The 24803-nt window shown below is 50.9% G+C and overlaps 4 protein-coding genes across 4 annotated transcripts; 3 read left to right on the top strand and 1 right to left on the bottom strand.

The window, feature by feature from the left end:
* Positions 1–482: 482 nt before the first annotated feature.
* EMWEY_00019130 (hypothetical protein, conserved) lies at positions 483–8326 on the top strand (the record flags this gene model as incomplete). The annotated part of the gene is made up of 13 exons (XM_013477704.1): positions 483–605; positions 829–1744; positions 2004–2179; positions 2316–3393; positions 3518–4122; positions 4452–4995; positions 5226–5704; positions 5834–6010; positions 6255–6443; positions 6546–6648; positions 7582–7652; positions 7890–8095; positions 8197–8326. The coding sequence occupies 13 exons, from the start codon at positions 483–485 to the stop codon at positions 8324–8326; spliced, it is 4797 nt and encodes a 1598-aa protein (XP_013333158.1).
* Positions 8327–9496: 1170 nt separating this feature from the next.
* Positions 9497–11422, top strand: EMWEY_00019140 (succinate-semialdehyde dehydrogenase, putative; the record flags this gene model as incomplete). Its single annotated transcript, XM_013477705.1, has 1 exon — positions 9497–11422. One exon carries the CDS (start codon positions 9497–9499, stop codon positions 11420–11422), a length of 1926 nt encoding a protein of 641 aa, XP_013333159.1.
* A 4902-nt stretch (positions 11423–16324) lies between these two features.
* Positions 16325–19995, bottom strand: EMWEY_00019150 (hypothetical protein, conserved; the record flags this gene model as incomplete). The annotated part of the gene is made up of 7 exons (XM_013477706.1): positions 16325–16371; positions 16691–16802; positions 17011–17041; positions 17391–17545; positions 18374–18588; positions 19165–19263; positions 19713–19995. The coding sequence occupies 7 exons, from the start codon at positions 19993–19995 to the stop codon at positions 16325–16327; spliced, it is 942 nt and encodes a 313-aa protein (XP_013333160.1).
* Positions 19996–23982: 3987 nt separating this feature from the next.
* EMWEY_00019160 (acetyltransferase domain-containing protein, putative) lies at positions 23983–24579 on the top strand (the record flags this gene model as incomplete). Its single annotated transcript, XM_013477707.1, has 1 exon — positions 23983–24579. One exon carries the CDS (start codon positions 23983–23985, stop codon positions 24577–24579), a length of 597 nt encoding a protein of 198 aa, XP_013333161.1.
* Positions 24580–24803: the final 224 nt, after the last annotated feature.

The following is a 24803-nucleotide window of genomic DNA, read 5'->3' on the forward strand; positions in this document are numbered from 1 at the left end:
CTCTGCTGCCGTTCCCTCAGCAGCAACAACCGCAGCATCAACGACAGCAGCAGCAGCAGCAACAGCAGCAACAGGAGCAACAGCAGCAACAACAGGTCCTCCAGGAGAACTAAGAAGTCGGCAGCATCTCTGCTGCACCCAAGGACAGCTGGCGCTGTAAGGGCAGCAGGGGTAGCCTAGGGGCTTGTGGTTTGAATCAGCAGCAGCAGCAGAGCTGCTGCAGCAGCAGCAGCTGCTGCTGCTGCAGGTACTCCTCAGCAGGTGTGAATGGGGAGTTTAGATGAGGCAGTCTCTTTGCCTCCAGTGGCCCCTAGGGACCAAACCCTTACAGGAGCTCCTGCTGCTGCTGCTGCAGCAGCAGCAGGAGCAGCAGCAGCAGAAGCAGCAACACCTCCATACAAGGTGGCCGTCGCCTACTCGACAGCCGCAGTAGCAGTAGCATTATTAGCAGCAGAAACAACAGCAGCAACAGCAGCAGCAAGATGGGTATCTTTTCGTGGCGTTCTTCCGCGCAGCGGCAGCAGCAAAAGGAGCTGCGCGCACTGCAGCAAAATGTTGCAGCAGCAAATGCAGCAACACCTGATGCGTCTGCTGCAGCACAACAGGTAAGATACTCCTCTGTAGATACAGCAGCAGCAGCAGCAGCAGCAGCACTAGTATGACTACGACGTCGTTTTGCTGCTGTAGCCGCTGCTCCTGCCCTGCATCAGCAAAGGAAGTGGCTGCTGCTGCAGTGTTGTTTTGCTGCAGCTGCAGGCTTTGCTGTCTTTTGCTGCTGCATGTTTAACTGCGTGCTGCTGCTGTTGCTGCTGCGTGCTGCTGCTGCAGGCCCTAGCAGCAACTATCCCGAGGCCTTATGGGTCTACTTCAAATCGTGATCGTGTAGCAGCAGCAGCAGCAGCAGCAGCAGCAGCAGGAGCTGTTGCTTCTGCTTGTGAGGATCTTGGGAGGGCGCGAGCTGTTGCACAGGTGCTGGTGCAGCAGCGACTGCTGCAGCCAGCTGCTGCAGCAGACAGCAAGCTTCTTGCGCTGCTACTGTTGCTGCAGCTGCTAGAGGCATCAAGTTACTTCCGCTTAGTTGCTGCATTGCTGCCAGTTGCTGCAGCACAGTCTTCGCTGCCGCGCAGCAGCGGCCGCAGCAGCAGCAGCAGAGGTGCTGCTGCAGCATTAACAGCTTCCCTTCCGTTAAGTCAATGGCTGCAGCAGTTTGCTGCTCTCGTGCTGCTGCGGACTCCTCGCCCTGTGTCACGGAGGAAGCAGCCGCTGCAGCAGCAGCAGAAGCAGCAAGCACTAGCAGCACAAGCACGTCTAAAGGTTCTTTTCCCTGCAGGGACAACAGAGGCGGAGTTGTGCTGCTGCGGTTCTCTTGCTGCTCGGTGTATATACACTGCAGCAGCAGCGGCAGCAGCAGCAGCAGATCCTCCCGCGCTGCAGCACGAACTTAAGAGATCTGCTGCAGCAATGCATGCATTAGGCATAGAAACGTCTCCTTTGCTGCCTGAGGGAGAGATTGCTGCTGTCTGCGGCTCCTCTGCACAGGTGCTGCTGCAGCAGCACCAGCAGATGCTGCTGCGCTGCAGACAGGATACGCTGCAGATTACCAACTCCCCACACCAGATGCAGCAACAGCAGCAGCTGCTGCTGCAGCAGCAACAGCTGCAACAACAGCAGCAGCAACAACAGGGACGCAGCACACAGGCTAACACTGTATCATCGAGTGCAGCAATCGATATGCACATTGCTGGTGAGCATCAGCTGCTGCTGCTGCTGCTACTGCTGCTGTTGCTGCTGCTGCTTCTGCTGCTGTTGCTGCTGCTGTTGTTCTTAAGAGGGAGTTCCTTTTGATTTTATCTGGCTGTCAGGTGCAGTAGCAGCAAAGCACAAGAATGCTGCTGCTGATTTTATTGCTGCACCCGCTGCTGCTGCTGCTGCTGCTGCAGTACTGCATGCATTGTCTACTTACATCTGTTGCTCCTGTTCTTTCTGCTGCTGTTTGTGTGTAGAGGTCCTCTCGAGCATGGAGTTGCTGCAGGAGTTGCTGCAGCAGCCAACAGCTGAGGGGATGGTTATGATTGAATCTATGAAGGAGCAGCTGCTGCAGCAGCAGCAGCAGCTGCAACAAGACGCAGCACAAGTTGTTGATGAAGGCCGCCTTGATCGCTTTGCGGATTTGTCAAAGGTACGCTTGCATGCATGCAGGCTGCTGCAGCTGCTGCTGCTGTTGCGGATGTTGTAGATGCTGTTTCTCCAATTCAGTTAAGCATGCTGCTGCTGCTGCTGCTGCTGCTGCTGCTGCATCCGGGGTGTATCTTCAGGTGCTTGACAACGTGGAGACAACTCTGCAGAACGTGCAGGCGGTGCGGCAGCAGCTTGAGCAGGAGCAGCAGCAACAGCAGCAGCAGCAGCAGGAACTCCAACAACGGCAGCAGCAAGAGCAGCTGCAACAGCAGCAGGAACAACAGCGGCAGCAGCTGGAACAGCAACAGCAGCAACAGCAACAGGAACAGCAGCGGCAGCAGCAACCGGAATTGAACCAACCGAAGGACGAAGGTGGTGCTGTAGCTGCAGCTGCACCAGAAGGACCAGCACCACCAGCACCACCAGCAACAGCACCAGCAGCAGCAGCACCAGCAACAGGCCCCATAGCAGCAGCAGCAACACCACCACCACCAGGAACAGGCCCCATAGCAGCAGCAGCAGCACAGGAAGACACGCAAACAGCTTCTTTATCTCTCTTTCCTTCTGATGGCCCCACAAGTAGCACAGATGTGCGTACGCCTCTCCATTCAGATCCAATAGAGCTGGAGTCTCCCGCTGCAGCACCAGCAGCAGCAACACCAGCAGCAGCAGCAGCTGCTGCTGCTGTTACGACTCCAGCTGCAGACGAGCTTATGCTGTTCCCGCTTGCCGATGAGCCAGTGGATACAGCGCAACAGCAGCAGCAGCAGCAGCAGCAGCAGCAGCTTCAAGAGACACAATGGGCACAGCCTCAGGAGGTGCAGCAGGAGAAACAGGCCCCAGAGCAGCAGGAGCAACAAGAGCAGCAACGGGAGCAGCAGCAACACAAAAACGGGGAGGGGAGAGTCCCGGCTGACGCCGTTGCTGCAGTTGAGGAGAACAAGCACAGCAGCCCCAGCAGCAAGAGCTCAAGCAATAAGCGCAGCAGTCGCAGCAGCAGCAGTCGCAGCAGCAGCAGCCGGAAGGAAAAGCGCAGCAGCAGCAGAAGCCATTCAAGAGATTCTAAACGTGTAGAGGAAGCACCAGCAGCAGCAGCAGCAGCATTTAATGTTGACGAGATCTCTTTTCCTGACCCTGCACCGTTGCCAGAAGCAGCAGCTGCTGCTGCTCCTGAGGCTGCTGCTGCTGCAGCAGCTCCACCACAAAGTGCCGCAGGTAAGGATGCTTATAAAGACACCATTAGGTAGCAGCGGCTATAGAAGTCCTGCCCATGTGCTACCCGTGTCTGCTGCCAACGCTGCTGCTGCTGTTGCTGCTGCTGCTGTTGCTGCCGTCGCAGCTCTAGGTACGCATGAAGTGCGCGGGGCCTCCTTGGAGTTTGGAGAGAACGAAGGTATGGAAGCAGCAGCAGCTGCTGCTGCTTCTCACAGCAGCTGGAGGCACTTAGGTGCGGCAGACCCTGCAGGAGAGCAGCAGCTGCAGCAACAGCAACAGCAGCGGCAGCAAGCAAGCAACAGACTTAGCAGTGCTGCTACCGCCTTCGAGGATTTTGGGGCTTTTTCCTCCGCCCTTTCAGACAGTGGCTCTGATTTTTCCCCTCCTGGTCGGCAGCAGAAGCTGCAGCAGCAGCTGCAGCAGCAACTGCAGCAGCAACTGCAAGAGCAGGTCCAACAGCAGCAGCAGAACCAGAAGCAGCATGACAGCAGCAGCAGCAGCAAACAAAATTCTATCGAGGAACCCGTCTGGCCTTCGCCCCCTGGCTGGTGGCCCCCAGAGCCGTTCCTCAATAGTGCGTCTGTGTGGGGCGGGCCTGATGCCCAGCAGCAGCACCACCACCAGGAGGAGGAACAGCAATGGCAGCAGCAGGAGGCAAAGGAGAAGCAGCAGAAGCAGCGACACCAAGCTCAAGAGGGCATCCATCCTCTGGGGAGTCCTTTAGAGAAGGTTAGTCACACCACTTGCTGCTGTTACCGCTGCTGCTGCTCCCGTTCCCTCTACGGCTGCTGCTGCTGCTGCTGCTGCTGTTGCTTTTGTTGCTTTGGTTTATGTTTGCTGCTAATTACTGCTGCTCGTGGATGGTTATGGCGGGTGGTGTTTGCTGCTGCTGCTCGTCCGCTGGATATGCGCTCTACGAGTGTTGCAGCGGCTTTCTTGGCGGTAGCTGGTGCTGCTGCTGCTGCTGCTTCTGCTGCTGCTGTTTACGACATGTGTGCTGCTGCATTTTTTGAGGTACCTAGTTTTTCTGCTGCTGTTGCATGCTGTTGCTACTGCAGAAGGTCTCCTTTTTAGATTCCTTGGCCGAAGGAGAGAGCTCGGATGCAGGTTCTGTTGCTGCTGCTCGCAGCAGCTTTGGGCAGCTGCAGCACGAACTGCAGCAGACGCTGCAGCAGCGGGAGGCGGATGCGGAGGAAGGGGTATCAAGCAAGGAGACAGCAGCAGAAGACAGCAGCAAAAGCGAGGAGCAGCAACGAGGAGCAGCAGAACTACGTGAGGAGGTGCATCAGCTGCGGCGGCAGCAGCAGAAGCTGCAGCAACAGCTAGCTGCTGCTGAGGCTGAAGCAGCACAGACAGCAGCAACTCTTGCTGCTAGTGAGGCCGAGCGCGAGGTGCTGCGGGAACAGCTGGAGGAGAAGCAGGAGCAGCTGCAGCAGCTGCAGCAGGACCTGAAAGCTAGCAAAGCAGCACAAAAAGCAGCAGAGGATTCCTTAGCAGCAACGCAGCAGCTGCTGCAGCAGCGAGCATCAGCAGCAGAATTAGCCAAGGAGATGTGGCTTAAAGAAAGCGAGAGAGCCTCCAAGCTAGCCGATGACCTAGACAGTGGGCCGTGTCGCTTGCTGCTGTTGCTGCTGCTCCTGCATCTGCTGCTGCAGTTGTAGCTGTAGCCGTTACCACTGTAGCTGCTCCTGTTGCTGCTGCAGTCGGGAATCTGTAAAAAGGCTGTTGCTGCTGCTGCTGCTGACTGGTAGAAGTTGCCTGCTATCGTTCTATGGTGTCTGCTGCTGCTTGTGCTGCTGTTGCTTGTGCTGCTGCTGCTTGTGCTGCTGCAGTTGCTGAGCGGACGATAGCGTTGCATGAAGAAACAATTTTAAATGGCACTGAAGAGCAGCGGCGACTGCAGCGGGAGCTGCAGGGGCTGCAGCGGCTGCTGTATACAACACCTGCTGTTGTGCAGGCAGCAGCAGCAGCAGCAGCAGCACCATCAGCAGAAGGCAAAAGGATTGATGACCGTCACAAGCAACAGCAACAGGCAGCAGCAGCTGCTGCAGCTGCGGACAGGTCGCTGTCTCCAGGGCGCTGCAGCACCGCAAGCTCTTTGCCTATGGGCTTAGGCGGTGATTCCCTTAGGGGCGCGCGCATCACCGGAAAGCTGCTGCAGCGCCAGCACCAGCAGCAACTGCAGCAGCAGCAGCAGCAGCAGCAGCGGATGGTGGATAACCTCTGCAGCAGCACGGCATGCGTCGAGTCTGTTGCAGACACAGTGGACGAGCCGCTTGCTTCAGGGGACGGTCCCGTGTGGCATTCAAATGTATGTCTATTTGCTGCTATTGCTGCTGCTGTTGCTTCTGCTGTTGCTGTTGTTCATGTTGCAGCTAAAGGGACTGTGGGCAACAAGCGATGTAGGGTGCTGTTGCGTTCCTGTGCTGCTGTGCTGCAGCAACGCGGACTCAATACGGGATTGCAGGATTTAGCAGCAGCAGCGTCTGCATCAGCAGCAACAGCAGATGCTGTCTGTCCTTTGCCTCACGTTGCTGCAGCCAGATGCATGGACACAGGCTTCTTGCCGCTGCTTCTCACTGACAGCGGCGTGCTTCTAGAGGACGAGACCTTGCAGGTATTGCTGCTGCTGCTGCCGTTGTGGCTGTTGCTGCTGCTTCTGCTATCTTTGCTGCTGTTGTTGCTGTCTGTGCTGCTCTTTGCATTGATACTCTTAGACAGCATGCACATAAGATGCAGCTGTAGCTACGAGTTAGCTGGTGCGGCTGCTGTTGCTGTTATGTTTGCTGCTGCTACCTTTTTACTGCTGCTGCGGCTGCTGTATTACGTGCTGCTGCTGTTGCTGCTGATGCCTTCTTCAGATCGGTATACAGAAGGCAATAAAGGGTTTAGGGGGTCGCATTAGTATTTACTTTGGCAACAAGAGAAGCAGCATGCTGCAGCAGTTTTGCTGCGAGTTGCTGCTGCCGCGGGAGGGAGGGCTGCTGCTGGAGCCCGAAGATCCGCAGCAGCAGCTGCAGCAAATCAGAGGAAGGGAGCAGGTGGCACAAGTGCGTTCTGCTGCTGCTGCTGTTGTTGTTGTTGCTGTAGCTTTTGCTGCTGCTGCTTCCGGGACATTGTTTCAGCTGCGTTTCCGTTTGCTGCTGTGATAGATTGTGGTTGCTGCTGCTGCTGTTGTGTTGTTTTGCTGCAGCATTTGCTGCTGCAGTGTGTTGCACCTTTTGAATACTGCCCAGTTATGCGGGTCTCCTTTTTGTAAGCCACAACATACTTCTTCCCTCTGCATGCATGCATGCACGCATACATGTGCTTATACATGTGGCATGCTATAACAACTGCACGCATGCATGCGTGCATGCATGCATGCATGCGTGCAGTTGTTGTAGCTGCTGTAACCCCTAAACCTAGACCATCAGCTCAGCACTTTTGTTTATTTTCTCCCTCTTTTTTCCGTTTATTTCTTTTCTTCCTTGGTGTGTATTTTTTGTTTATATTTTCCCGTTAATTTGTTTTTATCTATATCTTTCCCTTTTCCCTCCCTCCTTGTGTTTCTTTATTCTGTGTCTAATGAATCAATCAGTCAATTAATCAGCGTATCTATTTATTCATAATTTCTTCATATAATTAATTTATTTAATTAAGTTTATTTATTTATTTAGTTATTTATTTATTTATTTGCTGCAGAATGCCTGATGCAACCCCTTGGCGTCGTGAGGTTTGTTTACCTCTTTCTCTTTCTTCTTTTGTTGAGGGGCAGCAAATGCATGCAGATGAATTCTTCGATCTTTGGTGTAAACAAAACTTCGTATTAAATGAAAGTAAATGCAATAATAATAAAATATAATATATGCATGCAGACATGCATGCATGCATTATGCATGCAGGCAGCAGCAAGAAGAAGGGGGGTTGGGGATTTCTGGGTTTCTGTCCTTTGTGAGGTGTTATTTGTTCCTCTGTTTGTATCCTTCCTGAGTTATTCTTTATTGTATCCTTTATGCCTTTTATTGCTGATTGTGTTTCTCTCCCTCTCTCCCCGTGTCTCTTCCCGTAGAGGCTGCTGCCTTTCTTATCTCATGTTCCTGTATGCTCTGCTGTTGCTTGTTGCTGTATGCTCTGCTGTTGTATTTTCTTTATCTTTTCTTCCTTTTATTTGTCTCTCCTTCTGTGTGTCTCCTTGTGTATCTGCAGCTGCATGTGTTCTTAACCTCCATTCGCAGCTGCAAGCCTCAATGCTTGTCCTTGTCCGCCGCCTCCAACTCGTAAGCTTCCCATTGGTGCTGCTGTTGCTGGTTATGCTACTGTTTTGGCCGTTGCTGCTCTTGATGCTGAGGTTCTTGCTGCTGCTGTAGTGCTTGCTGCTGCTCGTTGCTGCTTTTGCTTGCGACGTTTCCTTTTGTTGATGCACCTGCTGCAGGGCAAAGAAACATTCCTTTTGGATCAGCATACTTCAGGTGTTCTCTTCTGCTGCTGCCGCTGTTGCTGTTTGCTTCCTGCAGGGTGGAGCTCTTGCCTTGTGCGCTGCAGCAGGTGAAGGCCACGCACAGACATTGGCAGTTGCGGGCAGCATGCAGCAGCCTCGGGGGCTGCACATGCAGCAACAGCAACAGCAGCCGCAGCAGCGGGAGGAGGGGGAAGAAGAGCAACAGGAAAGGCAGAAGCAGCAGCAGCAGCACTCCTTCGATCGCCTAATTGTCCTTGCCCGGTGAGCCTTCTGAGTCATCATGCATACAACATATGCATGAACTTGCCTTCTACAGCGTGCTAACAGTATTCGTTGCTGCTGCTGTTGCTGATGCTTCTCAGGCTTGAGCTGGGATCGGGGGTGCATCAAGGCCGAGGGCGATTGGTGGTGCGGGCTAATGACGGCGTGCTGAGTGCTGCAGTGCGCTCTGAGCTGTATGCGCAGCTATCGAGGGCCCCCGTTGCCTCTTGAGGTGTACGTACACCCCAACTGCAGACGTACACCTGCATGGAGGGTACAGGTGCGGGAGGCCCCTGTAATCTCATTAAATATTGCATTGTTGCAGCGGTGCTGCAACGACACTCAGCAGGTGCGCTATACTAAATATTTTAGAACCAGCAGCGATAGCAACAGCAGGTTTCACTGCTGCTGCTGCTGCCTTTTTTCTTTTTGCCTTGCAGCAGCAATAACTCATGTTGCTGCAGTATTGTGCTGCAGTGCCTTAGGGCCCTTCCTCCTCACCGTATACAGGGAGGTAGGGTCGGCAGCAGCAGGTTTTTTATGTTTCGACTGCCGTTGCTGCAGCAGCCGTCGCGTGCATGCATGTATGCATGCATGCATGCTTGTGTCCAGCTGCGTGTAGTAGCTTTGCAGCTGCATGCAGTTGCAGCGTAGAATTAAATAGCAAGAACGCATGCAGTGTACGACGACGCTATATTGTGGGGCCAGTAACAGCTGGTGTTGATGACCCCCCTCTTGGCGTCAATACACCTGTAACTGCTAGCCTGCCGAGACTGCAGACAGAGGCGTCTCTTCTGCATTCTGTTTTGGCTCGTTTTTAAGCCCTCATGCCACTTATCTGCTCTCTATACCCCGATGCATTACTGTGCATGACCTTAAGTGACCCCACAAATACACAGTATGCAGGACACTGCAACCAGTCTTATGTTGTTACGAGTACCTCGTATTGCTCATGCATTAAACGTACAGCCAAAGCTGCATATACACACCAATTTACTCTTGCAGGATATGCTAGCTGTAGACACGTGTAGCTACGGGGGACAGGGAACGGCTAAGGAGTGAGTAGTGTGTTGTTCCTCTCCACTACTTTAGCAGTTACATTTTGTGTGTATAGTTCAACTAAGGGTAGAGAAGATGGACTGACAAGACTGGGAAACATATGCGCCAGCGTGCTGCTGTAGCTGCTGCAGCTGCTCCTGGAACAGCAGCAGCAGCTGGTGTGTGTTGCAGCCTCCTGATGGATGCAGCACAGGGCGCGCTCATGCAGGATGATGCTTTGGATCCTTCCTTCTTCTATGCTTTTGTTTATTTACCTGATTAAAATCACGAAGACGACAAAATATTTAACAAAATATTGTTCTTAAGGGAGTTTTATTGCTGCTCGTATAGAGCCGACTCAACATGCGCTTCCGCCCTCCTGCAGTTTGCGAGGGTCTGAAGCCCTTGTCCAGCATATTTTTAGCTAGGACAAATAAATGTATCTTATTAAATAATGCAAATATAATAAATTTCAGAGAAAGCCTGCAAATAATTGCCGTTCCAGCTGCTCGTGCAACTCGCGAAGTCCCTCCAGCTGCTGCTGCGCAGCTCAAGGGGCCCCTCACGCAGCGCTGCTGCAGTTACAGATGCTGCAGCACCAGCTGCAGCAGACGTGGCCTTGCCACGCAGGCATCATGTTCTCTTCCCGAGGTGACCCCTGCCATTGTTGGATCTCAGCTTGTGCGAGACCCGTACGACCAGTTGGCTGCTGCCCATCCCGCCGCCGACAGCAGCAGCAGCGGCAGCAGCAGTGACAGCAGCAGCAGCGGCAGCAGCAGTGACAGCAGCAGTAGCAGCAGCAGCGTGTGTGGGGGCCCTGATCGCTATGTGTTTGTGCGGGATCCGAGTACCGGTGAGGTGATAGGTCGTACCCCCAACCTGGGTGTTGCCTGGGTTCGCGCTGCAGTGAGTGCTGCAGCAACAGCGCAGCCGGGGTGGGGTGGCAGCTCGGTGCTGCTCCGCAGCAACTTGCTGCTGCAGTGGCATCGGCTTATAGAGGAAAGGAAGGAGTCGTTAGCGCAGCTCATTACCTTAGAAAGCGGCAAGCCAATCCCTGAGAGCAGGCAAGAGGTGTTGTATGCAGCTTCTTATATTCGTTGGAGTGCAGAAGAAGCACGGCGACTAAACGGCCTCGTTATACCTGCAGCAGACAGCAGCAGCAGCAGCAGCAGCAGTAGCGGGAGGAGCAAGTTGCAGTACACGTTGAAGGAACCATTGGGAGTTTGTGCGCTTATTACACCCTTCAATTTCCCTCTAGCTATGGCTGCTCGTAAGGCATCTGCAGCACTTGCTGCAGGTAACTCTTGTGTGCTGCGGCCATCAGAAGAAACCCCCCTCTCTTCTTTAGCCCTAGCAGCAGCAGCACGAGAAGCAGGTCTTCCTCCTGGTTTGTTGAACGTCGTGCCTTCGTGTCGCGCGGGGGCTGCTGCTTTTGCTGCGGCAGTTGCAGCAGAAGACGCCGTTGCAGTGCTGTCCTTCACAGGCTCGACAGCTGTGGGGCGCCATCTGTACAGACAGTGCGCATCAACAACCAAGCGGCTGCTGTTAGAGTTAGGAGGCAACGCTCCCTTTGTTGTCTTCGCAGATGCAGACTTACAAGAGGCAGTCTTGGGGCTGCTGGCAGCAAAGCTGCGCTGCTCTGGGCAGGCATGCGTTAGTGCCAACCGGGTGTACGTACACGGTAGCGTCTTTGATGAGTTCGCACGCCAAGCAACACGTCTCTTTAAGCAGCAGAAAGTTGGCTGCGGCAGACAACTTGGAGTATCTGTGGGGCCCCTCATCAACCCCGCTGCTGTCGAGCGCGCACAAAGCCTCGTCGCAGATGCATGCAACAAGGGAGCCAAACTCCTTCTCGGCAACAACAGCAGCAGCAGTAACACCAGTGGCGGCAGCAGCAGCAACCCCAGCAAGAGTGGCAACAGCGGCGGTTACTTCTTTCCAGTGACGGTGTTGGACTGTCGAGGGATTAGCGCTGATGCTCGTGTGTGTGCGGAGGAGTTATTTTCTCCAATTGTTTGTTTATATGATTTTGAAGAAGAGGAGGAGGTTATGCACTTATGTAATTCAACAGAAGCAGGACTTGCTTCCTATTTCTTTACTCGTGATCTGAGTAGAGCCTTAAGGGTCGCACAACGCATGCAAGCAGGCATGGTGGGCATTAATTCAGGGATTATTTCTTCTTGTGAAATTCCCTTTGGTGGATGCAAATCCTCAGGGTTCGGCAGAGAAGGATCTGTTCTCTGTCTTGACGACTACACAAACACTAAAGTAGTAATCGTTAAATACTAAGGGGATTGACCTCGGAAGAACGACAAAACAGCACAATAATAAACAGTTCACGGAAATATATTACTAGTAAGAATGCTGAATAAAATGCATAACCATGCATGTGGCAGAGAAGGATGTTTTCTCAGTCTTAATGCTGGAATAAACAAAAATATGCGGGAATAGATTGTTAGAAAGAGTACACAATAACAATAAATACACGCGAAAGCAGAATTCTCAATTAATTACTATCGGGGCTAAACACCACACACAATATGACAGATTTGCCTGGGCAAAGGAACGCTATCCCAAATTTGCTGCAAGAGCTGCTGCTGCTGCTGGCCGTTTTATTTGCCTGTAATTTTTTGATTCCCTCACTACAGTGGGGATACACGTGGCGTCGATATACGTACACACAATGTACCCACGCATTCACGAGGACTCCTATGCACAATATGGTAGTTTTTGGAGGCATTTGTGGCAGTACATGTACAGCGTTAAAACGATACTATCGACGTAATAGACAATCCGCCTCCATGGCAGACCACGAGTGGATCCGTGTGGAACAATGTGCGTACGCTGAGGCCTTCACTGTTGTTGTATGCAGATAACGTGTTTATCGGCTCTTTTACCTTCAGCCTGCTCTTTTCTAATGTTCCGTGTTTGCTGCGTCCTGGCTATCTTCCCATGGATGTAAGCTGCCGTCCCTTTCTCTTATCCTACTAACTTTTGAATGGCCGAACAATGAGACATAAATTCCTAGAAAGTCGCATTTTCTTGTTGCTCGAGAGGCGCAGTTAAGCCTTGCTAGGTCCGCAGCAGCAACGCCAATAGTGTGTTATGCTACAGCTCAGCGGTTAGCTTGCAGACGGCTCAGCATATATAATTTGGGGCCTTGGCTGTTTGGAGTAGAGCATAAGGGAGGCCTAGCGAGGCAGGCAAGCAAATGCCGCAACTACGCAGCATCTACTGCAGGGGAGTGCCACAAGGCTCGCCGTATAAGGGATGGCTGATGTGGACCCTTGTGATAAGGGGCCATTCACAGCCACCCAAGGACGTGGAAGGCAGCAAAGCACAATAACCAGAATAGCAGTTGCATGGGGTCTCCGTAGCTCAGCGACAACAAGCAGGTTGCCCCACATTTCCCTGTGATAAAATAATGAAGTCATGCGGGGCCAGTGAAGTGTAAGCACAGATTACATGTCTTTATGAGGTCTGTGTATTGAGCAGCTGTACGCACCGGTTCTGAATTCAGATTCGTAACACGCATTTCGTTCTCCACGGATGCGGAACTTTCCTGGATGTCGTCTCTCACAAAACCAAATGTATGTTGACTGATGAAGACGCTAGTTGGCCTATTGCTGGAATCTGCTCTGGGTGACTGATTTGCCGAAAGGAAGGCGACCAGGTCCTATAGCTCAGTTGGTTAGAGCATTCGGCTAATAACCGAAAGGTCGCCGGTTCGAGACCGGTTGGGACCAGTCCATAAACGTGTGTTTAAACGAATAGTTGGTGTTGTATGTGGACGAACATCGTCCACATGTTTTCGTCCCTGTCTCAGAGGTACGCGGCCAAGAGGCAAAAGAATATTGTGCCCAAGACGCCCCTCGCGTAATCCCCAGGTATATGCCTGTGTGGTTTCCCAGCGAACGAAATGTTGATAAATTCGTAGTCGAATAGTCTAAGATATTGTCGAATCAGCAGCAGAGCTGCCGAGGCGCTCTTGCCCTTGAACTTCGGTGTGGTTGGATCAACCATCTACACCCTTCCTGTTCACCACTGAGAAGTGTTTGCCGGATATGCAACCTCCCCTTTGATTGGTAGGAATACCCAGAGAGACCCGGTAGTCATGCCCATTTACATTTAACCTTTACAAACATTCGTCCGAATTGAACCAGAAAAGTATATCTGGGTGTTCACTGAAGACATTGAAGTCTTCTCTGTAGTCACTGGTCCCCGTACCTACAAACCGCACATGTTTGCAGCCGAAGAAGCCCAGTGCTTGCATTACCTGGTTGCTCCACTGCTCCATACCAGCTGTTCACAGCTGCACACCCATCCTTCGCTTTCCAGACGCCGGCCTAGACTTATCAAAGAACCGGCTGATGGTAGTGCTTGACACATGCCTGAAGGCTAGCTGCACCCTGTGTTGTTTCACAATCTACATATATATTTGGGCCTTTGCACAGGTAGAAAAGAGGTCTGATATGTTAAAAATATCTTGTGCATAACAGAAAAAAAAATTGAAGGGCTGCAAATACAATAAGACTTCGTGCGGCCTTCGTTTGCGTTAGGTCTGTTCAACTCGTCAGGCGAGAAAGTCCCCTGACTTACGCAATTTAATACACGCTGTCAAGGGGCAACGCCCGTTCAGCGTTAGACCAAGCCCTAGGCAACGAAGAGAATAAGTGCAAAAACAGACGAGACCACGCCAAAACACAGATAAACAATGAAGTGAAGTGGCACGCAAACTGACAGACGCTGCACTGTCATCGTGTAAATCCAAACTGAAGCAGATTCATCAAGAAGATCCTTGTGGATGTCTACCTTCCTCTTTTACTGCGGCATCGGCACAACGAGAAGCCATCCCCCGAGTAGGAGCTTTGCCCCTCTGGAGCGTCGCAGATATACAAGCAGCTTTTGGTTGTCCAAACACAAATGCGACTGCCATGAACAAACCAATTGAAAACAACTCCCTCAAACTGCACCCAGAAAAATCTGGGAGGATAGATACAATGCCGAACATCCCCAGTGCGGGGATGCGCTACAGCTGTCTTGCTGCTCTTGAAATTCTCAGCCTCTACATGCCAGACGCTCCGATTAAAGTTGCGGCTTCGTGCCTCAGTCCTGTGCCGTGTTCCTCATGTTCAGCTAGGGTCTTCTTCACGATCATGTCGAGCTCCGTAGAGAAGTCTCTAATGCGCTGCTGACCTAGCATTCTGTTCAGCTGACATGCGATAGGTAACCCTGACCGGAACCGGCAAGCCTAAGACCACAAAGAAGGCACTACAGGGGATGTGCCCTCGTACACTTTTTGCTGGGTTTAGGAGCTTCAAACTGTGTCAACCTGTCGTGGGTTCTGCGTGAATGCGGGCTTTGCCGCGCCTGTTTATACAATGCTGCTGTTAATACACGAATATCACGGGGCCGAGTCCCCCCCTACAGGCACTGGAATGCGCCTCTGTTGGCGCTGCCTCTTCTAGAACGTCATACATGACTTCACGCACAACCCACTTTACGGAATACGGCACTGCTATACACAGGGATCTGTCGCTGATGCCTGAGCGAATGACTCTATCGTATCGTTCGCATTAGTTAGCTGCGTATCAGTCCCGGTTGTTCTTACACAACAGCTGACCTCATCGACAAAAGATCCTAGACACTCGATTGGTAGAAAATACCCACGCGAATAGTCCACAGACCGACTTCGAATATCCCTCCATGCCAATACGTGTCGCTGCAGCAGCAGAAAGGAATACACATACAGATATGTGCTGTACCTCCGTAGCATACTACAAGTAATTGTATTCCTTCAATAGTGTTCTCTGACTAGCAGCGCAGTCCTCCTACTCGTTCATTTACTCTATGTACAATTCCAAAGCTTGCTCCTCTCGCCACTGTCTAGAAGAGGAAATTGATAGCTAGTTACACATATTTGCTCTCTTACTGTGGTGCAGCTGTCCTGTGCAGGGGCTAAGGGGTAAGGGTGTCGGCATTATGATCGCGACTTAAACCCCAATCCTTAAGCGCTCAGCATTAGGCTCTGGCTATACGATTCAGAAACGTCTTCGGTTAGTGGAACGTTGTATGTGAAATGTGCAGTCACAGGACACGCGACAACGACGATTCCACTACACGTGACTATGGGGTTCCTGCCTTTCAAACTGTAACTGTTCATTCCTTCTTTTCTGCTGGTGTCGCGTTTTTCGCAAGTTCCTAGCTGTATGCCCATTCGGTCCCATCTGCCTTTGATAGTCTGTGCGCATGAGTGTGTGATAACTCTCGGTATGCAGTATTGCACTCCTCTACGGGTCCCTACATACGTCAGCCTACCTCTCCAGAATAAGCCCGGCTGTATCTCTACACACGCATACGCATCTACCTGCACCCGTATTTGCCTCCGTGTATCTGCATTTCTGCCTGCTACGTTCTATCGGTGCCAGCCACAGCAGGGCGCATGCTTCGTTTGAGTTCAAACTGACTTTTAAGCATCATGCCTGCTAATCCGGGATACACGATAACTGTTCTATACAGCTCAGTGCATTCGCGTGCTGCCCGTGCACGCGTTTACCAAAAGAATCGGTCGAACGTCGTCTTCACTCCAGGGCATTCCTCTGGAGCAGTTCTTAAAGTCTCTCTCTAGATTATAATGAGTAAACACAAATGGCTTGACCAACATCTGTTTCACGTCTTCCTCTAGCTTCTTCGAGCCTGTCTGCAGACGCCAAACACGTTCAAACCACCACATCGACTGAGGTATGTATTGCCTTTAGGCTAGCTTTTATGTCATTCTGTTGCAACCTATGGAATTTAATTACGCTGAACATGCATTATTCCATATCTACGACATATAAGTGAATCGGTAGTGCATGGCGGGTCACTTTATCCTTCTCAGCAAGGAGACATGGAGAACGCTAACAGCTACATACGCACAGAAGCGCAGGCCGACCAGGATGAGGCACAATAACGGAAATAAACTGGAGGGCCAGGAGACAGTGGGGCGTTAAAGTGAAGCAGCAGCCCCAAAGAATGTCGTCTGCCGCTGAAATCGATGCAACGTCAAATCCATGAAGAGGTAACAGCACGCCCAAACAAATGAGAAAAGCGACAGAATAGCAGAGCAAATAATAAGCAAAATGTACACAACAGCCCGTGATACAGAGACGCTCAAGTGAGGAAAGTGGGGAACGCCTAAAAACATCCCCATTACGTGTATGGCGAATCAATGGGAAGGTTGTTGATGTACTTCGTTCCTGCGGAACAACCCAAGCAAGACTAGGCATGAAGTCAGCTACGAAAAAACATGAGTACGAACACACGCAGGGGAAACCCATGAGGCACAGCAGGCGAGATATACAGATACGAAGGTACGACAAAACGGACGCGCTTGCATATGTTGAGACAAACACCCGGAGAAAATTGTGGGTGCAGTGAACAACTGGCCAATTAAGCACACAAGAAGGACGCCGCAACAGGTTCACAGATACACCAATGGAAAACGACAAGCAGAAAATGCAGAAAAAGTACACGAGAAGTGGGAAAGCCGCCACACCCACAGATGGAGGCATGCACGCTCACACCAAAGAGCACAAACTGAGGAGACCCACAGATAGACGAAGACACGAACAATAGGAGCAACCTGGCGAATAGGGCGGTCCGCGGACAGAGCAGAGAAGCACGCAAACTGACGGGGAGAAGAGCGCACAAAGGAAACAGAGCAGTAGCAGACTGGGGCTTGCACTGGAGTGTCGTGACTGTTACACTGATGCAAGAGCCCCCTTCGTCATCCGCATCCGCCAGCAGATCCGAGGTGTCTGTACAGTCCGTACTCACTCTGAGAGTTTACGGGCGTAGCGGTAATACAGACACAGCAAGTAACCAACGTCCTTTACCGCGTACTTCCGCATGTCCCATGTTAAGGGCCTGTGGGCAAACCGTTGAATCAGCCCACTAAGCACAGAACATGAATCCTCAATTCAGCATGTTAAAGCCCTAAATTAAGAGAGCAATCCGCTGGTAGCAGACAGCCTTAGCTCCCCTAATGCCCGCAACCGAGCATATTGCCTCATGCCCATCTCAGGCAGCAAATTCCAAACTCAAGATTCTCAATCGTATGCTCAAACAGTCTGCCGCCCTACAGCTTCTCTTAGACACCACAGAAACAAACTGCGTCCCTTCAAGATCCTGTGTACCCGAAGGCCTTAACTATTTGAGTGATGTTGAAAAATGCCTAACCCCCTTGAAACCTAGAGTGCAAAACCGACTAGTTTACCTGCGGGACCAGTCACATGTGCTCATCCTCTCGTTTTTTATTACTTTGAATTCCCGTTGAAGAATATTCCTCAGGGAGGTGCCTCCCGGGACGCCCAGATACTTGGCGGCCTTTCCGGTGTCAAAAGCGTTGACAACGAAGACGTTGAAGTCTCGCTGCGGTATGCAGACACGATATGTGCACGCATCTGGAATGGCTCCAGTTGGCATGATCCTACACACCGGCGCAGCTGTGGGAGCCGAACAAATGCAGTGCACGTACTGAACTTCCACATTTGGTTTTTCAGTTATTGTTGCACCTATTTTGAAGGAGATATGGCAAGCGTCTACGTGCTCGCCATTGTCGACAAAATGCGCACAACATGTGTGTATTTGTCACCGATGCATGGGCATACATGCAATTATAGCTGCCAACCGCTGGTTCTGCTGTCTCCATTTGAGCCGTATGAATGGTATCCTCCCCAACACATTCTTGCTGTTGCATGCAATATCCCCAATATGAAGCCACCAATTCCCCCACGAGTACTCTGTCTGCAACAGTAATGGGACATCTATGCAATTTAGAACACATCTTGACTAAATGTCTCAACAACGCGTTGAATCGAGTGTTCAGCCTGCCACAGCAGTACACGTAGCCGTGTGGGGAAAATAACGTCGTATCCATAGTAGAACCTGCCCCTGAAACACGTTTCATCGCATTCAGCTGCTCGTTCACGTTAACGTATTTGTAGTCACTGTTTGTGTCTCTTACAATAATATTCCCCGTGAGGACTACAATATATAGCATAAACTACAAATGGGGCAAATACTTCCAAAGGCAAGTGATTGTTACCGACGGCACCAAATTCTGAACCAAAACCCACGGCAATCAAGTTAACTCCTTCCCTTCAGCAATCATTCGACGAAGCTTGGAAATCTCAAAATAAGACGGAGCAACCATAATTGCACGCAGTACGAGCGTGCGTGCTACTGTGTATTGGTTACCTGCAGCCAGGCGATGTCGTTGTCGCCGTTGTGAAAAACTTTGACAATGGTGGGGTTTGCAGTTATAGCGTTCAGAATGTGCAGATGATCAAACAGCTTCAAAGCATCAATTACATATACATATTCAGCTGTGCCCAGCTGAATGAGGCATGTAACACCCCGGTAGCTTCTACGGTGGTGATGTTCCATGTCAATACCGACGACGCTGCATTGCTCTCAAGAAATAGTCCGCACACAAAGCCCAAAATCCCCACCTTGGACCCTTTCCTTCAACCCTAAGCCCTTATAGAGCATGAGTGGTTTGACAGGTGTCTTTGGAGATGCGCACATCTACAGGTGTAAGTGTACACAGTCAAATACCTGTACACCAATCTCTATGTAAACGTTCGGCTGATTAACGCAGTTTCACATTTGTGTAAAGACACTCCAAGCATCAGGTGCCAAAGGTCAAAAGCGCATGCACTGCGCAAGCACAGGGATGTCTGCGAGACCCAGGCGGAAGAGTGGGTATTGAGATGCAGCTCCACGCATTCGTACACAAGGAAACACATGAGGAGCAAGCAACAAGAATAAGCAGAAAATGCAGACGACTACAGCGCATTCGCAAAAACACAAAACACTATAGGCGATCCCAGCTAGGAAGAGGAGCCTCAAGGACAAGCAAAAAGAACCGTGAATAATATAAAACAAAAAGTGACAAACAAGGATAACTACGCAACGAGGCAAAAACGCCGAGAGGCAGACAAGCAGACATCAAGCAACCAGAAAACAACAGCATCAAAACAGCTCACTGTCGTTCGTGATCTTCGCGATCATTGTTTTCAAATCCTCTAAACGTTCGACAAATATCCCCTCCTTGACAATCTTAAAGGGGTTCTCGTCGACATCTTCTGAAGCAACACGAACCGGCAACAAACAGGAGGCAAGGGCCTGGTATGGACAACTTTCCACTGGAAGCCCTCGCCAATAGGAGGGGTGAACAGCGCAAGAAATCAGTCCGCAGAAACGCCAAAGGTACACAAGGGATTATGATCGGAACTTCAAGGCTGGTAACCGTTGCAGATGGGCGAGTGAGTTTAAGTGTCAGGATTTACAATATGCATCTTCTAGCGATCATGCTCTCCATACGCGCCACATCAAAGGATAGTGAAGCTGTTTGGGAATGGCTTGGACCTGGACTTGCCCGTTTCAAAATGCTGTTGCTCGGGTCTAAATTGGCTCGTGCGTCTCAAACAACTGGTTCTACAGCGAGTTGTCTACAGCGAAGGTACTACAGGCTTCATTCCAGGGTCAGACGGTTAAGAGACAATAATGTTTGGTGTTATCTGAGGCATCTTACCGAAGAAATGCATTTTCGTCTGGAGTATTTCTTGACGACACGGACAGTATCCCACCTGGCTGCTTTCGAAATCCAGGAAGGCAAAGTACGACAATTTGGTTGGTTCAGAACATAACTTCCGCCTATTCTCCACTGACAGATCTGCTGGATTTTGGGGAAGAAATATACAGAAGTTTGGAATCAAATCCTTCCACTTGTACTGGGGGGACCATTCTGGCGGCTGGACACCACGATCCACTGCCTCCCTCCACAGTTGGTCAATGTATTCGGACGGTGTCGTCATGGTAATTTGCATGAGAAAAAAGCCACGTTATCATAATGCTCTAGTGCAGAGAGCAAACTTAGCGTTCCTCACGCAGCGCAGCGGCTGGAACGCCCGACCTCCTAGCCAAACTGCCATCCAGGGGCTACTCCCGCAACGGGTCACATGCGTGCTTTGAAGCTAGATCCCACTTCGTCTGTAAAAGGCTCTTAAAGAGGCTTAGAAGCAATTCGAAGTTGGACCTTTTTGGTCCGGCGTAGACCATTGGGCAGGCACCAAGACAGTGATTACCACGAAAGCTGCCATTGCAGTAACTTACACATATCCAAGGGGGGAGTGGTCTCATGAGTGTGAATTGATATCATATGTGTACAAATATTGTAAGACTTCCTAAATATCATAGAGTTACAAATGCCATTTTTGTCCAGCTTCGCAACGTATATCTGCTGTACTCAACATTGAGTGCCATATCAAAGCCAGCCCGTGAAACTGAGCAAACATCTCTTTCCTCTGCACTATAGATCCACTCGACACCTCCCCCTATTATTCGTCTTCTCGTTTCGTTGATCTTGAGACAACTGTTCAAGCCCCCACAAGCAATCGGACACATGCAGCCGTCTGCTGTGCAAACACCAAACTCTTCTCCATACGCTGAGGAGAGCTTGATTTTCATTGCTGAACAAGGTGTTGGTTACCGACCTGTTTCGCCGCCTGGTTTATGTATACTTATTTCGAAGCTGAGAGGAATCACCAACTAGAGCGCGAGTGCCTTAGAAGCATATCGGGCTTGAAGCTCACGCAGGCAGACCACGGGTATCGCTACTTGCTACTGTTGCTCGACTTTGGCCGAGCACATGCTTTTCGATGCCATTATTTGGCTGATGGAGCTACAAATACAGCATTTGCTGCAAAAGACACTATGGAATGCTGTTCACAGGTCTACCAGAACAACCGGGGGAAGACAGGCGGGAATCCTCGCCAAAGGGTTCTGATTCATTTCGCTCTGACGTATGCTCTCATGCACTCTTCTTCTACTGAAGAAGGTACAAACATTTTCCGCTGAAGGAATGATTTACCTGTGTGTGTACTGGCAGGTCTTGGGTGCATTGTGATCGCATGTTACCGTAGTAATATATGGGACCTGGGCCTCCCATGAGGGCTTCTAGCTCAAATGGTAGAGCGCTCCCTTAGCATGTGATAGGTAGAAGGATCGAAACCCTCTTCGTCCACTGTGGACGGAGAGGGTGTCGATCCTTCTACCTATCACATGCTCATATGATGTACTAGCACAAGAATTCGTTTGTGGCTACTTTCAGGTACTGGAAGATTAACTCGAATAGACTTGCGAACAGTGGGGTTTTCATTGCTGCTGGTGTTTTCATACTGTTCTGACTGTGCCCATAACGAAGTACCTATTTCTTCACGGTTTTTCTAATCCGCATACAAGCACTAACGAACCTGGACAAATCGGCCACAAACATATAACGTAATTCACAAACCTGAACACAACGACCACAAACATATAACCTATATACACAGGTAAACAGCTACGGCCAAGGCCCACCTGAAACGGAAACTGGGTGGGAATTCAGGCACTTACTACACCACCAGGTGCTGCACCAAACAACACATTCTAGAAAGGTGGAGTGTACGTTTCATTTGAAAGTGGTATTCAAACTCAGTATTCTTCCGGTTAAAAGACTACAGGAAGTAAGGTTGTCGGCCAAGTCGATCGCATATTGGGAAATTTTTGTGTTGGGGCTTAGGTGACTCGACAGGGCGTCTAGCTCAAGTGGTAGAGCGCTCGCTTAGCATGCGAGAGGCAGGGGGATCGATGCCCTCGTCGTCCAGGTTTGAAGCACCCACTTGTTTCTTTACACTCCTTTGGCGTACAGCCCGTGCTTTGTAATTAACAGTTGAAGCATCCGCTGAGTTTGGTGCAAATTGGTGTGCCCGTTGCCGCTGTATCTTCGCGTATTTTCTCAATGGCAACCTTTCACCGCCTGTCGATCATGGTTAGAAATTGTTTGCAAGTCAGCCACTATTCTGGAGGCACGTTAAGTGGCCAAAAGACGCAGATGCGTAATTTACTGTGGAGCGTAATTTATTTTGATTGTGTAGGTATAGTCTTGCCTGTCGTCAGCATTTGTTTCCTATGTTTCTTCGCAACGCACCCTCGCGCCTCCCTATGCTGGGGCATAGCATTACAAACTACTGCGCATAAGGCATGCCAATTACGGAGATGGAACTATTTGCACGAACTGGCCCTGATAAACAGTGGGTTCTAGTATGTCTTAGCAGCATCACTAATATTAGTAGAGGGCTCCTTGCTAAAAAACGAGTTCCCTCCAAAGTGGCTGTGGTCTTCTAAAGTTCCAAAGAATCCTCTGCAGGTGGGAAAAGGGCTTTGAGTTGGAGAGGAGAGGGTGTGATAGGGCGCCTGTTGCTGCGTCGTTGCTTCAAGGCAACCCCGCAAGGAGGCATGCGTACGAATCCGTATCGAGCTCACAGTGAAGCAAAAATATACTAGTTATACCTAGGCAGACAGTTCTCAGGTTGGGCAGGCAATGCTAAGACAGAGCACTGTACGCGAGGCATCCCTGGATGCAGGCGCACACAAAAACCGACCAAAGCACAAACCACTGCTGCACAGAACGTTGAAGATTAGGAGGAAATGGGTACGGAGAAACCGTTTAGCATCCTTCATTTGCATATATGCAAATCCATGAGTGCGTATAGTTATCTCCTGCAGTCCTAGCTACAACACTACTGTAGCGAGAGGCTTCCATCTTATCGAGGGACCGTTGCGAGCTGCTGTGAATCCAAAATGCTTCAAGGAAGTGTTGGTTAATTGTTTCTGAACTAAATCAGAAGAGACAATGCACCCTGGAAGCAGCGGTCTCAAGCTCCCGAAACTGTGAATGAGGAAACGCTCTGGCAAGTGTTGCAACCCACCTTGGTACAGCCGATGGCACAGGACAGCGCCGCGTGCAAGCACATGCAACTGAGTGCTCTATGATCGCATGCAACTGTTGAAGGTATCTGCTTGTATGCAGGCCGCCTATACTAGCCTTCAGAGTCGCCGTTCACCTCTAGGCTGACTGGGTTACAATTGACATTCGTGTAGGAAGGCATCGGCCCCGTACCATTGATAAATGTATTTGCATACAGAAAACACGTTTTTCTTGTACACGTATACACAGGGGAAAATAGCCTTAATTAAGTGGATATCCTCTGCTCTATGCGCATGCTGATTCGTTGGGAGCAAGCAGAGAGTTCAGTGGGCAACCCTGGTTCTACGCAGCCGTTTATTAGTGAGGGGGGGAAACAAGCGCAACGACGGAGACAAAAATAGTCGCAATGTCGGAAATTAAGGTTTAAGTCATTGGTTGTTTGTCTTTGTTGTATCGTTCTTACTTTTTGTGGCGTCACCTCGGGGTTGTAGCGTTGTGCATGCCTGACGCGCCCGGCTAGCCGCCAGTGACGTTGTCAGCAATACCTGCCCACCCGTATCCTCTTGAAGCTAGATTCCTTTTATTAGAATTAATTCATTTCACAAAACCTTTTGATTTTGCCCGTTTTCCCCGAGACTGCTGCCTACCGTCACATGCGGGCAGCAGACAAGGGGTCCTCGGAGGCGAGACGACCCCCTTGCAGTGTTTTTGGCTGTTGTTCCCTCTCCCTTGTGTACGTTTGCAGCTACAAGGCCATAAACTAACACGGAATGCTCAATATCCAGCCATTTAACCCAGCTCCTCAAATGTAGGGACAATCGGCGCGAACCTTCTCCACACCCCACACAACAGAAGGATAACTACACATGCACGCAGCGGCAACATCATTACACGTAGACAGCAGCACCAGTTGCTGGTTTCAAGCGAGAGGAACAGGTCTAGCAGCAGCAGGTGACTCCAAAGCAGACATCGCGTCTCCAGCTGCAAGGGCACTGACGACGGCAGGAATATACACGCAGCAACTGGTGCAGAAGAAACACAGGTTTGCCGAAGAATGGCGTGCCCAGGACCACGATCCGTTGTGTGCCCTTGGCTCGACAGTGTACCTGCAGACGAGCATCCCCTATGTTTTTCGCTGGGCAGCAAAAGTTTCATTGTCCGAAGGATGAAAGCAGCAGACTATCCAGATGTTCGCGCGCTGCTGCCGCTGGTGAGCCGTTGCCAGGAGCAGCTGCAGGAGCCGCAACTATCGGAGGTACTTCGGTTGCCGACGTACGTGCCCTTCTGCTGCTTCGTTGCAGCTGGTGCTACGGATGGTCCTGCAGCCGAAGGGTCTGCTGCTACAAACGGGGCAAACGGGTGTGCGCTAAAGGGAGTGGCTGAGGGGCGGCTCTGTGGGTTTTGCGAAGTTTACGTAATGCCGCACTTGGGTCGCGCAGCAGACGGGCGGCTGGAGAGGGTCATAGTTGATCCTGAATACCGGGGTCAGGGCATAGGGACGGCGATGTGCAAGGCGGTACTACAGTTCGCCAAAGAACAACTCGGATTAGGGAGAATAGACCTCACTGTCGAGAAAGAAAACGCACGGCACATCTACACCAAGCTTGGATTTGAACCCGTTCGCACCGAGACCCTCCGGCTCCAAAACTGAGCCCTGAGGACAAGCAGCAAAACAGCGGCTTTTCTCCAGATTAGCATCGGCGAAGCGCAAAGCTGAACCTGGACGCCTATACATAAACTATAATTTTTAATATGCGCATAACGATGGACAATAGCAGTAGCAGCGGATAGAAACGGTGCTGAAAATCACCGGGGGAGGGGTGGGGACGGAAGTGCCATTTAGAGCAACCAATATGTATACAATACATATATATT

Source organism: Eimeria maxima, genomic scaffold, assembly GCF_000499605.1.
Source record: "Eimeria maxima Weybridge genomic scaffold, Emw_scaff167, whole genome shotgun sequence".
NCBI lineage: Eukaryota > Apicomplexa > Conoidasida > Eucoccidiorida > Eimeriidae > Eimeria > Eimeria maxima.